This window comes from Schistocerca piceifrons, chromosome 2, assembly GCF_021461385.2.
Source record: "Schistocerca piceifrons isolate TAMUIC-IGC-003096 chromosome 2, iqSchPice1.1, whole genome shotgun sequence".
Classification (NCBI taxonomy): domain Eukaryota; kingdom Metazoa; phylum Arthropoda; class Insecta; order Orthoptera; family Acrididae; genus Schistocerca; species Schistocerca piceifrons.
The window spans coordinates 514,781,442-514,798,429 of NC_060139.1; the positions used below are offsets into that span (position 1 = coordinate 514,781,442).

General features: G+C 42.7%; 1 protein-coding gene across 1 annotated transcript in view; it reads left to right on the forward strand.

The window, feature by feature from the left end:
- LOC124775532 (leucine-rich repeat-containing protein 15-like) overlaps positions 1-11,587 on the forward strand; it is a 94,182-nt gene extending 82,595 nt beyond the window's left edge. The window contains exons 6-7 of the mRNA XM_047250362.1: positions 2,805-3,351; positions 11,322-11,587. Of these exons, the coding sequence (XP_047106318.1) occupies positions 2,805-3,351; positions 11,322-11,587 (813 nt within the window). The remainder of the gene's footprint in view (positions 1-2,804; positions 3,352-11,321) is intronic.
- The last annotated feature ends 5,401 nt before the right edge of the window (positions 11,588-16,988 follow it).

A 16,988-nucleotide genomic window follows, 5' to 3' on the forward strand; every position in this document is an offset into this window, starting at 1 on the left:
TAATAAAAAGCTGGACTTTCAGCATCCCAAAACACCGTCAACATGACTTTTCCTGCTGATGCATTGCTTTTGAATTTTTTCTTGGTAGGTGAGTTGGTGCGCTTCCATTCCCTGCTTTGTCTTTTTGATTCTGGCTCATAATAGTGAACCTAAGTTTCATCACAAGATAAAATTTTGTTGATGAAAAGCTCACCTTATGTTTCATAATGTTCCTTTAGCTCTGTGCAGACTCTAAACCTTGTTTCCTTGTGTAGCCGCATCAACTCCTTTGGGACCCATCTTGCACATGCTTTGCAGGACTTCAGCTCGTTATAGATAATGTTATGAACTGTACCAGTATTAACTTGAACCTTATCAACTACCAATTCCACAGTCACATGGCGGAAGGCACTAATAATGTCGTCAATTCGACTCTCAAGTGAGGGAGTGAAAAATGCAACTGGTCAGCCAGAACGGTGTTCGTCAGTCACCGAGCTGCGATGATTTTTGAATCGCTGTACCCACTTGGAAGAATTTGCACGATTCATACAACCTTCTCCATAAACTTTAGACATTCTACAGTATATATTCCCTGGTTTCTCGCCTTCAGCAAGTAAAAAACGAATAACAGAACGTACTCAAGTTATGTGGACGTTTCAAGCGGACTGACCATCTTGAAACGTATGTTTGAGGTTATAAACAGACCAATGCTGATGCATCAGCTGATCAGGGCTCATCCCTGTGATGCTAACTTAAAGCCTTAAAAGTACTTATTTGCACTACTAACAGTTTTTCCCGAGACCAATTTCTCTCTTTAACTATTGGCTGTTTAGGTTTTTATGTTGGTAACGTCACGTAGCGCTCTGTATGAAAATCAGTGGCTGTGCTATGTGCAGTCTGTGGCTGTTTGGCATTGTTGGAATATTCGCTATTATAGAGTTGGGTAGTTGGATATGAACAGCGCGTGGCATTGCGCAGTTGGAGGTGAGCCGCCAGCAGTGGTGGATGTGGGGAGAGAGATGGCAGAATTTTGAGAGCGGACGATCTGGATGTGTGTCCATCAGAAAGAGTAAATTTGTAATACTGTATATCATGAACTGATATATATATATATATATATATATATATATAGGGTGTTACAAAAAGGTACGGCCAAACTTTCAGGAAACATTCCTCACAAACAAATAAAGAAAAGATGTTATGTGGACATGTGTCCGGAAATACTTAATTTCCATATTAGAGCTCATTTTAGTTACGTCAGTATGTTCTTCCACCTACTCTCAATGGAGCACGTTATCATGATTTCATACGAGATACTCTACCTGTACTGCTAGAACATGTGCCTTTACAAGTACGACACAACATGTGGTTCATGCACGATAGAGCTCCTGCACATTTCAGTCGAAGTGTTCGTACGCTTCTCAACAACAGATTCGGTGACCGATGGATTGGTAGAGGCGGACCAATTCCATGGCCTCCACGTTCTCCTGACCTCAACCCTCTTGACTTTCATTTATGGGGGCATTTGAAAGCTCTTGTCTACGCAACCCCGGTACCGAATGTAGAGACTCTTCGTGCTCGTATTGTGGACGGCTGAGATACAATACGCCATTCTCCAGGGCTGCATCAACGCATCAGGGATTCCATGCGACGGAAGGTCGATGCATGTATCCTCGATAACGGAGGACATTTTGAACATTTCCTGTAACAAAGTGTTTGAAGTCACGCTGGTACGTTCTGTTGCTGTGGGTTTCCATTCCGTGATTAATGTGATTTGAAGAGAAGTAATAAAATGAGCTCAAACATGGAAAGTATGCGTTTCCGGACAGATGTCCACATAACATATTTTCTTTCTTTGTGTGTGGGGAATGTTTCCTGAAAGTTTGGCCGTACCTTTTTGTAACACCCTGTGTATACATGATGAATTTTGAATATTATTATGGCCGTGCGGTTAAAGGCGCTGCAGTCTGGAACCGCAAGACCGCTACGGTCGCAGGTTCGAATTCTGCCTCGGGCATGGATGTTTGTGATGTCCTTAGGTTAGTTAGGTTTAACTAGTTCTAAGTTCTAGGGGACTAATGATCTCAGCAGTTGAGTCTCATAGTGCTCAGAGCCATTTGAACCATTTTTGAATATTACTAAGGTAAATACATTGTTTATTCTCTATCAAAATCTTTCATTTGCTAAGTATGCCTATCAGTAGTTAGTGCCTTCAGTAGTTAGTATCTTTTATTTAGCTCGCAGTATTGGCGCTCACTGTATTGCAGTAGTTCGAGTAACGAAGATTTTTGTGAGGTGAGTGATTGATAAAAGGTGTAGGTTATTGTTAGTCACGGCGTCTTAAGGATTATTGAAAGTCAGATTGCGTTGCGCTAAAAAATATTGTGTGTCAGTTTAGGGATGATCAGAATAAGTAAAAAGAGAAATGTCTGAGTACGTTCAGTTCCGCTCAGCTGTTTGAAAATCAAATATGGTTCAAATGGGTCTGAGCAGTATGGGACTTAACTGCTGAGGTCATCAGTCCCCTAGAACTTAGAACTACTTAAACCTAACTAACCTAAGGACATCACACCCATCCATGCCAGAGGCAGAATTCGAACCTGCGACCGTAGCGGCGGTGCGGCTCCAGACTGTAGCGCCTAGAACCGCTCGGCTACTCCGGCCGGCGAAAATCAAATAACGTAAGAGGTTTATCAGCACAGTAATTCATTAATTTTTCGAAGGGGATGTTTCACCTTTTATTATAGGTACAGATTTTGTACATGTATGTAAACTGTTAGTGTGTTAATATTGGTTAAAAGCACCGCGCGTACCGGTGGTTGCAGGAGCTGCCGAACCTGCAGAACCTGTCGATCGCGCACCTGCAGCTGCAGTCGGTGCCCGCGGTGGTGGGCGCGCTGGCGCAGCTGCGGCGCCTGAACGCCTCGGGCAACCGGCTGACACAGCTGCCGGCGCCGCCGCCGCTGCCCGCGGCGCTGCTGGAGCTGGACGTGTCGCACAACCTGCTGCGGGGCGTGCAGGAGGGCACGGTGGCGCGGCTGCTGCAGCTGCGCCGGCTGCGCGCCCACGGCAACCCCTGGGTGTGCGACGCGTGCCACGCGCCCGCGCTGCTGCGCCTGCAGGCGCCGGCCGACGGCCCGCTGGCGGCGGAGGGAGCGGGCCAGTGCGCCGCCCCCGCCGCCCTGCGCGGCCGCCGCCTGCCCGAGGTGGCGCGCCTCCACGCGCTGCCGCCCTGCGCCGCCGACGCCGACTACGACGGCGGCGGCGTCCCCGACGTGACCGGCGCGGGCTCCGCCGGCGTGCTGCTCGGCGACGAGTCGCGGCTCGGCTTCATCGCCGTCGGCGGCGCCGTGCTGCTGCTGCTACTCACGGGTACGTCACCACACTCACTAACTGGTCCCCACTGAAACGAAAGATATATATAAATATCTTTCTTTATCAGGGGTACACACTAAGTAGAGCGTGGGAGACGACTTTGCATGTTGTTGTTGTGGTCTTCAGTCCTGAGACTGGTTTGATGCAGCTCTCCATGCTACTCTATCCTGTGCAAGCTTCTTCATCTCCCATTACCTACTGCAACCTACATCCTTCTGTATCTGTTTAGTATATTCATCTCTTGGTCTCCCTCTACGATTTTTACCCTCCACGCTGCCCTCCAGTACTAAATTGGTGATCCCTTGATGCCTCAGAACATGTCCTACCAACCGATCTCTTCTTCTAGTCAAGTTGTGCCGCAAACTCCTCTTCTCCCCAATTCTACTCAATACCTCATCATTAGTTATGTGATCTACCCACCTAATCTTCAACATTCTTCTGTAGCACCACATTTCGAAAGCTTCTATTCTCTTCTTGTCTAAACTATTTATCGTCCATGTTTCACTTCCATACATGGCTACACTCCATACAAATACTCTCAGAAACGACTTCCTGACACTTAAATCAATACTCGATGTTAACAAATTTCTCTTCTTCAGAAACGCTTTCCTTGCCATTGCCAGTCTACATTTTATACCCTCTCTACTTCGACCATCATCAGTTATTTTGCTCCCCAAATAGCAAATCTCCTTTACTACTTTAAGTGTCTCATTTCCTAATCTAATTCCCTCAGCATCACCCGAGTTAATTCGTCCATTATCCTTGATTTGCTTTTGTTGATGTTCATCTTATATCCTGCTTTCAAGACGCTATCCATTCCGTTCAACTGCCCTTCCAAGTCCATTGCTGTCTCTGACAGAATTACAATGTCAGCGGCGAACCTCAAGGTTTTTATTTCTTCTCCATGGATTTTAATACCTACTCCGAATTTTTCTTTTGTTTCCTTCACTGCTGCTCAATATACAGATTGAATAACATCGAGGAGAGGCTACAACCCTGTCTCACTCCCTTCCCAACAACTGCTTCCCTTTCACGCCCTCGACTCTTATAACTGCGATCTGGTTTCTGTACAAATTGTAAATAGCCTTTCGCTCCCTGTATTTTACTCCAGCTACCTTCAGAATTTGAAAGAGAGTATTCCAGTCAACATTGTCAAAAGCTGTCTGTAAATCTACAAATGCTAGAAACGTAGGTTTGCCTTTCCTTAATCTAGCTTCTAAGATAAGTCGTAGGGTCAGTATTGCCTCACGTGTTCCAATATTTCTACGGAATCCAAACTGATCTTCCCCGAGGTCGACTTCTGCCAGTTTTTACAGGGCTTTGGATATGGAAAGAAAACAAAGACGAATGCTAGACACTTGTAGCGAGGTGAGACCGAGAGTTCCCAGCGTAATTCCGTAACTGGTCCCGCGGCGGGCAAGAGCTGCTGCTAGCTGCAGAAATCCTCTTCCAGGTATGCACCCCTTGGGCCTCGTATGACTGGTGTCAGGTGCTGCAGTCGTGCCCAAATAAGCGGTAAAGAGTGGCAGGCCCAGCAGTTAGGGGTCTTTTACTTCTGACAGTGGTGGCGGAGACTGCCATCGAAGGCTTGACTGTTTTATTTGAAATGACGTGGCTTGTAATCCGAGAAGATTTTAGCGTCCTGTTCAGAAAATGTTCAAATGTGTGTGAAATCTTATGGGACTTAACTGCTAAGGTCATCAGTCCCTAAGCTTACACACTACTTAACGTAAATTATCCTAAGGACAAACACACACACCCATGCTTGAGGGAGGACTCGAACCTCCACCGGCGGGACCAGCCGCACAGTCCATAACTGCAGCGCCTTAGACCTTTAGCGTCCTGAAAACAGCGCTTAACAAGTGCTCTTTTATCACAGGATACATTGTCACGCTGATATAAATAATTATCGTCTCTGAAACGTTCCTCTATATTACACATTACATAATGTCATAAATGTGTTAATTTCGTTCCGCATTGAGAGGTTTATTAAGCGCAGTAGGGGACCACACCCTAACTGCAAGAAACCCCTGTATCGTAACACCACTTTCTCTTTACATCACTGACGGTACACGATGGCAGGTAACATTCTCCAGGCATTAGCTATACGCTACCACTTCCATCACGCTTCGTTGCTCGCATTCCACTCCGAATGACTAGTTTCCAGTCATCCGCTGCCCAGAGGCGCCGCTCTTTACCCCATCTGAAGTAATGATTTTACTTTTGTGTGGAGCCGCAGTCATCTAAAACATTTTGAAACGTATAACCGCCACTTGACTGTAAAATAGGTTTTGTTCCACAATCTACACAAATGGCCGTTAAAATTGCTACACCGAGAACAAATGCAGATGATAAACGGGTATTCATTGGACAAATGTATTATACTAGAACTGACATGTGATTACATTTTCACGCAATTTGCGTGCATAGATAATGAAAAATCAGTACCCAGACAACCACCTCTGCCCGAAATAACGGCCTTGATACGCCTGGACATTGAGACAAACAGAGCTTGAATGGCGTGTACATGTACAGCTGCCTATGCAGCTTCAACACGGTACCACAGTTCATCAAGAGTAGTGACTGGCGTATTGTGACGAGCCAGTTACTCGCCCACCATTGACCAGACGTTTTCAATTGGTGAGAGATGTTGGGAATGTGCTGGCCAGGGCAGCATCGAACATTTTCTGTATCCACAAAGTCCCGTACGGGACCTGCAACATCCGTTCATGCATTATCCTGCTGAAATGTAGGATTTCGCAGGGAACGAATTGAGGCTAGAGCCACGGTTCGTAACACATCTGAAAAGTAACGTCCACTGTTCAAAGTGCCGTCAATGCGAACAAGAGGTGACAGAGACGTGTAACCAATGGCACCCCATACCATCACCCCGGGCGATACGCCAGTATGGTGATGACGAATACACGCTTCCAATGTGCGATCACCGCAATGTCGCCAAACACGGATGCGACCATCATGATGCTGTAAACAGAACCTGGATTCATCCGAAAAAGTGACGTTTTGCCATTCGTGCACCCAGGTTCGTCACTGAGTACCACATCGCAGGCGATCCCGTCTGTGATGCAGCGTCAAGGGCAACCGCAGCCATGTCTCCGAGCTGATAGTCCATGCTGCTGCAAACGTCGTGGAACTGTTCGTGCAGATGGTTGTCTTGTAAACGTCCCGACCGGTTGACTCAGGGATCGAGACGTGGCTGCACGATCCGTTACAGCCATGCGGATAAGATGCCTGTCATCTCGACTGCTGGTGATACGAGGCCGTTGGGATCCACCACGGCGTTCCGTATTACCCTCCTGAACCCACCGATTCCATATGCTGATAACAGTCATTGGATCTCGACCAACGCGAGCAGCAATGTCGCGATACGATAAACCGCAATCGCAGTAGTCTACAATCCGACCTTTGTCAAAGTCGGAAACGTGATGGAACGCATTTCTACACCTTATACGAGGCATCACAATAACGTTTCACCAGGCAACGCTGGTCACCTGCTGTTTGTGTATGAGAAATCGATTTGAAACTTTCCTCATGTCAGCACGTTGTAGATGTCGCCACCAGTGCCAACCCTGTGTGGATGCTCTGAAAAGCTAATCATTTGCATATCACAGCATCTTCTTCCTGTCGATTATATTTCGCGTCTGTAGCACGTCATCTTCGTGGTGTAGCAATTTTAATGGCCAGTAGTGTACATTTCGACCTTAGGCCATTATCAACTGCTGCAGGTATTAAAAGTCATTGTACGTAGAACATACGTCATCGTGAAAACATGTATCTTCGCTTACATAAACAAATTTTGTAAGAAGGAATGTGAGAACATTTGTGTAATAGGCTAATTTACTGGAAATTAGCCTATTACACTAATATTCTCACTCTTACTTTTGACAAAATTTTTGTGTATAACCGAAGATACATGTTTCCATTTATGTTCTGTGCTAGTCTAAAGGCTTTAAATGCTGTTAACAATTGGCAATGTGGAATGAAAACTGTTGTATACTCAAATGGCGATTATACATTTCAAAAACTATCTCAAATGTTGCTCACCATTGACCACAGACAAGTGTGGCGCTAGAGGAGCTGGTTGACCGATGATTGTTTCTAAGTCCTTAAATGCAGTCATCGTATTAGAACGACCGCTGATAGCTCTTTGGAACTCCCGACTGATGCCTTCCGCTGATTTCATGGGACTTCTTGCAACCACCCGTTTGAAATGCGCGACGTGGATGTTCCTTCGAAGTGCGAGTCCAGATTCACGTCACCAACAGTCGACGGCGCCAGCGTTAGGAGCCTTGAGCCGGCTCTGATGGATCTGTCACTCAGGTGACCTCCAATGACTAGTCCACACTGGAAATCACCGAGCTCTCTTGGCCGACCCTATCTGGTGGTACTGCTCTTCCACCGACAGCGTAATACCCCCTTCCTCCTCTTATAGACGCAGGTCAGCCTCACTTGACATCTAGTAGCCAAATCGGTATTACATAGAGATGACCGGATACTTCTGATGACATAGCGTACAGACGCTAGTCATCAAATATACTGATGATCGCGGAAAATGTCACTTTTTCGATGTGACGGCACGATGCACATTTCTTTGACATGTTTTATACCTTTTCATGATGTGGCTTGCGCATATACGTCATATGGAAACTGTTGTTGGATTATTATCACACATCTGAAGATGGCATTAATATGTTGATACTGGTAAATTGAAGATTTTTAGTAATTACGCGATCTTAACATAATAAACTGACATTGTTATTGCTTCTATCAGACGATTTACTTACAACACTTTCCCATTTCCGTCTCTTATGAGTCATCGTCAGAATTTAAAAAACGCAGAAGAGACGAAAGTCATAATTACTATTAAATACCGGAAACTGAAGGGTTAAACCTAAAGAGAAATATTAAAAATATATACTGCATCTCCTTATTATAAAAGTAACACGTGAGACGGTCGCTTAGTGCCTATCTCGGTCATTTGATGTCAATTGCCTTTCGTGCTCAAGAGAAACAAAGAATCCATGTTTGTGTAGCAGTCGCGTGAGCATTTTTGGCTTAAATAGGACGCTATTTTTTGTATCTAGAAGTATATTAAACGGCAGTTTAGGGTATTTTAAGAAACTAAGGCAAATAGTTACTGGCACTACAGGGTCCACTGGTTGGGTAAAATAACTGAATGATTTTGTTAACTACTGTAATTAGGGTAGATATAGAGTTACAGAAACCAGGGAATGTTAAAATAAAAGATACATTTATTTTGCCATGAAAGGACCGTAAAACGTAGAATAAGTGTGTCTGTAATAGTCGTGGGTTTTTTACTTATGTTTCGTTACTCTGATTTTTGTAATTTTGCTTGAAACCTAATTACGAAAGTGAACAGATATGTAGATTTCGTTTTATCTGACTAATGGACCGCGCTGTGAAGCTAATAGATTTTACTTTTTTTATTACGGCTGAGTATGTTTAGAAACATGACAAGTAATCATTACATCGTAGTTTTCTAAACACAGGTTTGTTACTCAATTCTACTTTCTGGAAGTGTTTATTTAATATGCTCAAGCTATTTTTATCCAGCTGTTGCATTTTAAAGGAACGATGGATGAGTAGCCACGGCAGCTGATGTCATGTGACACGGATAGCTACTAGGTGACTGTTCGATAGGTTTCATTTGTAACAGTATACTGTGTATATTTTTATTTTTCTATTTATCTTTCACATTCTTGAGTTGTAATGTTTAACAGCAAAGTTCTGTGTTATTCATTCTGTACATTTTACTTAAGATGGTGACTCTTAAGAGTGGAGTAAAAAAGTATTTTCAAAAATATGTAGATTGCTCCAATTTGATAATGTCCAATTTCGCTGTAAAAAGCTGAGTCTCTGGATATTTATTAGTCCATACCGTCTCTCTGACCATCTCCTCTTTCCTCACCTCACAGTTCATCTTCTCCACTTCCTCTCTCGGTCCATCACCTCCACCCTCCAATCCATGACCGTCTGCTCCTATCTCCCTCTCTGTCCATCTCCTCCTCCGCCCCTCTGCTCATCTACTCTTCCCTTCTCCGTCCATCAGCTCCTTCTCCCTCTTTCCATCGTCTCCTTCACCCTCTATTTCCTCCTCTTCACTATCTTTGTCTATCTGCTCCTCACCACAAAGTCATCTCCTGCTCCCTGTATTGTTGTCCATCTCCTCCTTCCCCCTTCGGATGTTCATATCCTTCTCCCTCCTCCTTTCTCTGTCAATCTCCTCTTCTTTTCTTTCTCTGTCCATTCCCTCCTCTCCCCTGTGTCTGCCCATCTCCTTCTCTTTCTCCGTCCTTTAACTCTTGCCCCTCTCACTTACAACTCTTCCTCACATCCCTCTCTTCCCACCTCTTCCTATTCTTGTCTCCGTCAATCTGCTCCTCTTTCCCTACCAATCTCCTCATCTCTCCCCCTCTCTGTCCATCTCCTCCCCTGTTCATATCCCTCTCCCCCTCTATCTCTCCATCTCACCATAATGTCATCTCCTGCGCCCTGTATTGCTGTCCATTTCCTCCTTCCCTATCGGATGTTCATCTCCTCCTCCCTCCTCTCTCTGTCGATCTCCTCTTCTTTCCTTTCTCTGTCCATTCCCTCCTCTCCATCTCTCTGTCTAACTCCCCTTCCCTCCTCTCTCTGTCCATCTCCTCCTCTCTCCTTTCTCTGTCCATCTCCTCCTCCTCCTTATCTCTCTGTCCATCTCCCCTTCCCACCTCTCTCTGTCCATCTCCTCTTCTTTCCTTTCTCTGTCCATGTCCTCCTCTCCCTTCTGTCTGCCCATTATCCTTCTATTTCGCTGTCCTTTAACTTTTGCTCCTCTCTCTTACAACTCTTCCTCACATTCCTCACTTCCCACCTCTTCCTATTCTTGTCTCCATCCACCTGCTCCTCTTTCCCTACCAATCTCCCCATCTCCCCCCTCTCTGTCTTTCCCTGTTCATATCCCCCTCCCCCTCTTTCTCTCCATCTCGTCCTCCTTCCTATCTGTGCTGATCTCCTCCTCCCCCTTCTCTGTCTGTCCACTTCCACCTCCGCCTTTATTTCTCCAAATTGTCATCGCCTCCTCAACAGAAAGTTCTGGTTCTTACGACAACAGTGAGATAGTAAGTAATATGTGTACCAAATTTGCTTAAATCGATCCAGGCTTTTAGCAGGACCATTTTACCCATGACTTTGCCCACATGCGTACGTGTCCCATACATTTTACATATACCTAACGTACTATATACACGTATTTCACCTGTATCTCTACCAATGTCGCCATTCGTGCGGTGAACGTTTATGACCTCAGATCACCTGAACTATGAATTATACAGTGACACATTTTGGATGTAGACCCAGCGATATATGTCGATACTGTCTGCGAAATATATTGTGGATACAATTACTAGTAAACAAGTAGTAAATTAAAACCTCCTCCTTAATGCGGCAGTTTTGCTACATAAACAGCGAAAAAGTAGTTAGTCATAAGCTTTTTTTTCTTTTATTAGTTCGGGGAAGGTGTCAACGATAAAAAGTTTTTTAAACGTTTGAAATTATGTGTAAGGGTTTTTGCATGTAACTAAGTGCTCACATCTCACATACTGCTTGAATAAAATATGGGTCTTCGCGCATCGTCAGCTACACCGCTTTTCCATCCCTGTCGCTTTGATAGGTATAGCGGTTCCTAGTTCCACAGCGATTCTTCCCAGACAATAAGTAATAACTGCACCAAGTGTGTTTGAATCGGTCCAGTGATTTAGGTGGTGACGTGAATGATTCAGATATACGTAGTTATTTACATAGGTGCAATCTTACATACTTTATTATAATATGTACGGATTATTTGAATTACATGTAAGTCCCTGGCATTCCTCCTACAGAGCTCGACCGCTCCACGTCGTCGTCTGGACGTTAAACACTTATTTTCCTCTCTTTCTGGCCTGTCGCAGGAGCGGTGCTGCTGGCGGGCCTGGCGTACACACGTCACCACGCGGCCCACTACTACACGCGCGAGGAGCGGCGCGCGGCGGCAGCGGCGGCCGCCGGCATCACCGACGTCGACGACGTCTTCGAGAACCCGGCGGCGCTGCACACCAACGGCGACGTCAAGTGCGCCCTGGTCGCCGCAGAGAAGCCGCTCGCCTCGGTCGCGACCATCAGTAAGGAAGCCGCCGCCGCAGCCGCAGCGGCCGGCATGCGCAACGGCACCGCCTGAGCGGTGCGCTTCAGCGACGTCCTGGAGACGCGCTGCTAGGCGGCCGCGCCAACAGTGGATCCTGGCACGGTCGCCACGCACAGTGGTCAGTGTTCTGTGCCCATAAACAATGTGCCTCTCACGAAGATCGTGGACTAGGTGCCATGTCACACACACACTGCGTATTTAGTAACTGGCGCTACGTCCGGTGAAGTGAAACGAGTGAATGAAGTGGTCGTCACCACTCATACCCGTGGAATGCAGCTGCTTTCCCCAGTGAAGTTCTAACACCATAGCGGTTCTGCGTCGCATATCGCGTGAGTATTCGATCAAGTACCAGACTGATGATGCTTACAACAAAACCACTGAAAAGCGGTGTATGCAGACTGTTTGAATAGGTATATACAATACTTAGTCCGTTTCAAAATGACATATTAAAACTCACGAACCACAGAAGCAACGGATAATGACGTATCAGAGAAGAAATACCATCGTTACAACTAAACGACAACAGAAGCTATTCTGCGATGGAGGTGATGTGTGTCTGATGCCTGAAACGCGTCTGTACCATAAGCTACTTTGTTGATGTTAATTCTAAATCTTAGAAAATTTTTGCAAGGTAAGGTAGATGTTTCGTTTCTGTGCAGCAATGCAGTGTTGGACCAAACAAACTGAAATTTTTGCAACATAGCCACTTTTTTAGTTAAAATCTACTCTGTATACTAGCTGATTCATTTGAATAGCACTTAGATGTACTTCTACCAGTATTGATACAATTCTACTACAAATTAATCAAACTTTTTGACGAGTGCACCAACAAATATCGGTGATGGCTGTTCCATTCTGGGTGTTTTTTATTTGAAGATAAGTTTCTGCTGCACGAATTGACTAATTGTAGTATGTTAGAGAAACATCTATGGGCTCTCCAAAGCTCATGACATCACTACAGGAAATATAGTAACTATATCTAAAGAGAGTTCTAATTACACTGGCCTCTCACAGGCATTTTAATGGTTCAACTCCTCTTTGGGTCCATTAAATCACTATCTAACTTGGAAAATACTTTCACACCTCTGCGGGACCAGCAGCTCAAATGCGTAGCGGAGAGCGTTCGCGTTAACAACAGCAGCTGGATATGAACTGATAGGAGACACATTTAGTCGATTGTACACTTTTGTTTGGTATCGCATCAAAGTAAAATGTCAGTTACAATGCTGAAATAACGACTTTCTGAAGCTCTTATCTATATCCATTTACCAAAGGAAGCAAGCTCCACAGTATCATGGGTGAACCTGAACAGATCTTCGAAGAGATGTAATTCGAGTCAGCCTGTGCCATGAAAAAGTGTGAATCGTTTATTATAACACTGCTGCTGAGAAACAGCTGTTCGACTGGATCGCCTAACTGTCATATAGTCTCAGCTTGCCACATTCAATCAGCTAACACACATATCGTGTAATTAATTATTAATAACATATATTTGCTACAGGATACAGCATTAATGGGTTTTCATATTTCACCTATTTGCTTTATATCAGTGTATTTTTTCTATTTTAACATAAGTGCAATTGCTCTTAATTAATATTGAGTTTTTAAATTTTATGACCTAGGTAGGATTTGGACTGAACCCTTTTGATGGGACAAAAATGTTTCTGTTCTATATCAATATAAAACATTGATTGGACTTCAGTTTTTCAATACTGTTATTTGATATCTGTAACCAACATGCTAATTTTCTAGACAAGCATACAGATTTTGTGGTACCTGTAACCACAATCGCTAATTTTATCGACAAGCATACAGTTTCTGTGGTAAGCAGAACCTCTTGGATTTTACAATAGCATTTTTAATAGTTCCCAGCTGTCAAACTGTTCATGGTAGCACCTGGCATCAGTTGGCCTCAAATGGCAATTGGTCTTTCATAAGTAGCAGTTTAATGCCAGTCTACCAAACAACAACGTGCATTGCCTAGATAATGAAACTTTATTGTTCAATGTTGCAATTCATTTCGTAATAGTAATTGTGGATAGATTTTAGGCTCTTTTTCTCTGATGGAGTTTCAGATCATACCGATGTTTGGAATGAGAAAAATGATGGTTACATTTGATATAATGATTTCCATCATCAGTTTCACACTTAAGATACTGTCCTGAAAACTGTTCATTCTTTGGCAGTTAAACTCGAATCAGCCATTGGCAGTGTTACTTACTGGTACTGGTTTAGGAGAAATTTGTGGCAGTATGAAACACTAACCTAACTAGCAATATAAAAGACATACAGGAAGAATTGTAGTTACCAGTGTAATGGAACAGTGCTGAGGTGTTGGAAGTCAAGAACAATAACAACGTTTATGGATTTGATTGTGAAGAAACATGAACGAGCGCGGAGAAAGTACGTAGTTTACCTTGAACAGACATGTTTATAACAAATCAGAAAATGATGAATTTTCAAGTATTTTCTTCATGAAATGTGTACTGAAAGCGTAGAGCAGGAGGTGAAGTTTTATTACTTGTTGTTCGTTGAGCATAAATTTATCTTTGTATGAATGATATCACTGTCATATAACCAGTACAAGACTATCCATTCGCAAAGGAAGTGAACTCTTTCGGTGATTACATTTTTGGGCTTGCATGATTTGAGGGAGTAAGTAGTTACAGACTGTGTGTAAGTTGGTATACTACAATTTATATATATTTTTGTAAAAACTGTTTTGTAACCCAAATGAAGAAACGACTGTAAACAAAACTGTAATATCATTATTAAATATTTTGCAAATATACAGAACTATTAAATCATGAAACATTTTAAAACGTTATTGGGAATTTTTGTGTAGTTTATTGAGGCACTTGGAGCCACCAGGGTGAATTTTCGGCATTCTTGTTGTGATTAACTCTCAAATAGTTATCAAGAGTTATGTGCTTATTTTTAATTAGAAATCAGTAATTTTATACCAAATTAATATCAGAACTATGAGCACTCTACATAACATAGAGTCCCTAACCCTCTTGGCACTCATGAAAGAAATATGCCCACATATTTTGCAACCCCAAGAAAAGCATGATATTTCCTAAAGAAGATATAAGTTACAGATGAATTCTATATACAGTCACAGTAATGAAATATATTTTAAACTAATGTAGTGTGCAACAGTGAAGACATTATTTTACTACCAAATAGATGTAAGTATGTAAATATGTGTGTGTGTGTGTGTGTGTATTTATTATTAGTAAGTCCTGAACAGAAATATTTTATTACTCGAAAATGCCATGTATTTAACATTCTTTTGATCTTATTAAAATTGTTAAGAAATTCATATTTTATGACCATGAACCAATTTGTTGGAAAATCATCTAAATTGTTTAACATTGAAAACTGATTGTCAGAACTCTCACTGTGATTTTTGTTTGGAAATAAAAATACACTGGAGCATCCCTAAAGTATTGTGTACTATTTTCTTGTTCACACTTAATGAAGACATTCATTTCATCAACATAAGTGAATGAGCAAATTATGTAAGAAATGCTGTTGGGACAATGGACTATAAAGGTTTTCTATTTCAGTGATATGTCTTAACGAATACATGTAAGTTGTATATATATATATATATATATATATATATATATATATATATATATATATAATGTATCAAGACTGATTTCAGAATTTCACTGTCATCTTAAAGCTTTTCTACATATGACACTTCTATTGAATATTTAATTCCACTTTGTGGTGGTTGGCATCTATGGCTCTTTAGGTTAAATTGGGATGATCAAATTAGATGTTTATTAATTCAGAATTTATTTAGTACATGTATTTAGTATGACTGCAGCACTTTTAAACTTGGTAGGATGAAGTTTGCTACCTGCAGCGATGTGATGTACATGAATTACAGCTGTCTTTGTTTGTTCTTAAATTATTGTTTCCATGGTTGAATTTTATTACAGTTAACTACTACTAATGCAAAAAACAATACCACTGATACGCTACTCTTACAGTTACATTCTTATAAGAAATTCGTACTGAACAAACTTATTGCACATTTTATTTACAGTCTCAGGGGCCAAATTTACTGAAGGTGTGATGAAGCAAATTTAACGCATGAATTGGCCAGCAACAGAATTCAATTGGAATACGCAGTGCAATTAGTTATTGATGACGGGTGGTCATTTGGATATCATCGGAAACTCAGCTTCTGCACTTAGTTATCGAGAATCGACAATGCTGCGGGATATATTAAACCACCATCTCGAAACACAGCTATCTGTTTTGTGTAGTTGTTAGTCCTCCCAACAAGCTTCCTTCCACCCACGTATTTCGAACCTCCCATGCATCATAGTGTTTAGGATTACGTTTCACATAACTATCTGTGATACCCTCGTCTCTTTCACACGCCATACAACAGCACAATCTTGCCATCTGTCTATGAGCTACTAGGAAATTCAACTACGTCTCACAGTGAATCCAAAAGTATTAGCTCTTAACCTCGCGTGCTGCTCATTAACAGATGGTCTCCAGCGCTGCAAGATTTCCCAAAGTAGAAACTTTCGCAAATAGCTTTCTTTCTTTGTTGCTTTCTTTCGGCTTTTATAAGAATATATTCGCTGCCGTTTTATCTATTCACAACTTTTGGTGGTGTTATCATCGTCGAATGTAGTTTTCTCCTGCACTGTCTAAGAAATTTTTGTTCCACCTCTCTTCTGGATCTTCTACAGAGAGTTTCTATAATGCAGTACTAACTTTCAGTGGTTATGAAGATGAGCAGACAATAAAGTTACTAAGCAATTTAACTCAACTGTTAATTTATTAAAGATAAAATACTTCTGGGTAACAAAACTGTAATACAACTTCGTCATGTTTATACATCCCTCTGCAGCAACCTTAAGCAGCGCTCAAACAATCAATACCATAAAATATGTTCTGTATAACAAACAAGATTGAAGTCCAGCTTTAGTGTAAGGTAGAGAACAGGGCAACACACAACAATCTGTAAGTGCATAGCTGTCCACAAAGTTTTGTGAGCTCCTCTCATATCCGCTGACTTGTGTGAGGCGTTGCGTGCTCATGGAGAAGGAGAAGTTCGTTTGAATTTTTGTGTGGACGAACACACTGATGGCTTCACAGCTGAGTGCGGCCGGCTGGCATGCGTGGGATCAGGCAGGCTTGCGCGACCTTGTTGTGATGATGGTGGACGCCTCGCGCAATGACTTTCTGTCTACTTTTTCACTGTCACGTCTCAATAGACATTCTGTAAGCACCTATGAATATCTACGATGCCCTGGTTCTCAAATAAAAGAAACTCAGTGGCAGTTCTCAGCTTGCAACTCATCTCAGTTGCAAACACTATTTTGAAGGCTACACCGAGCCAACTGTCGGAACATCATGAAATTATAAGGCCTGAGGTGAGAATATGCCACAGGAGAGG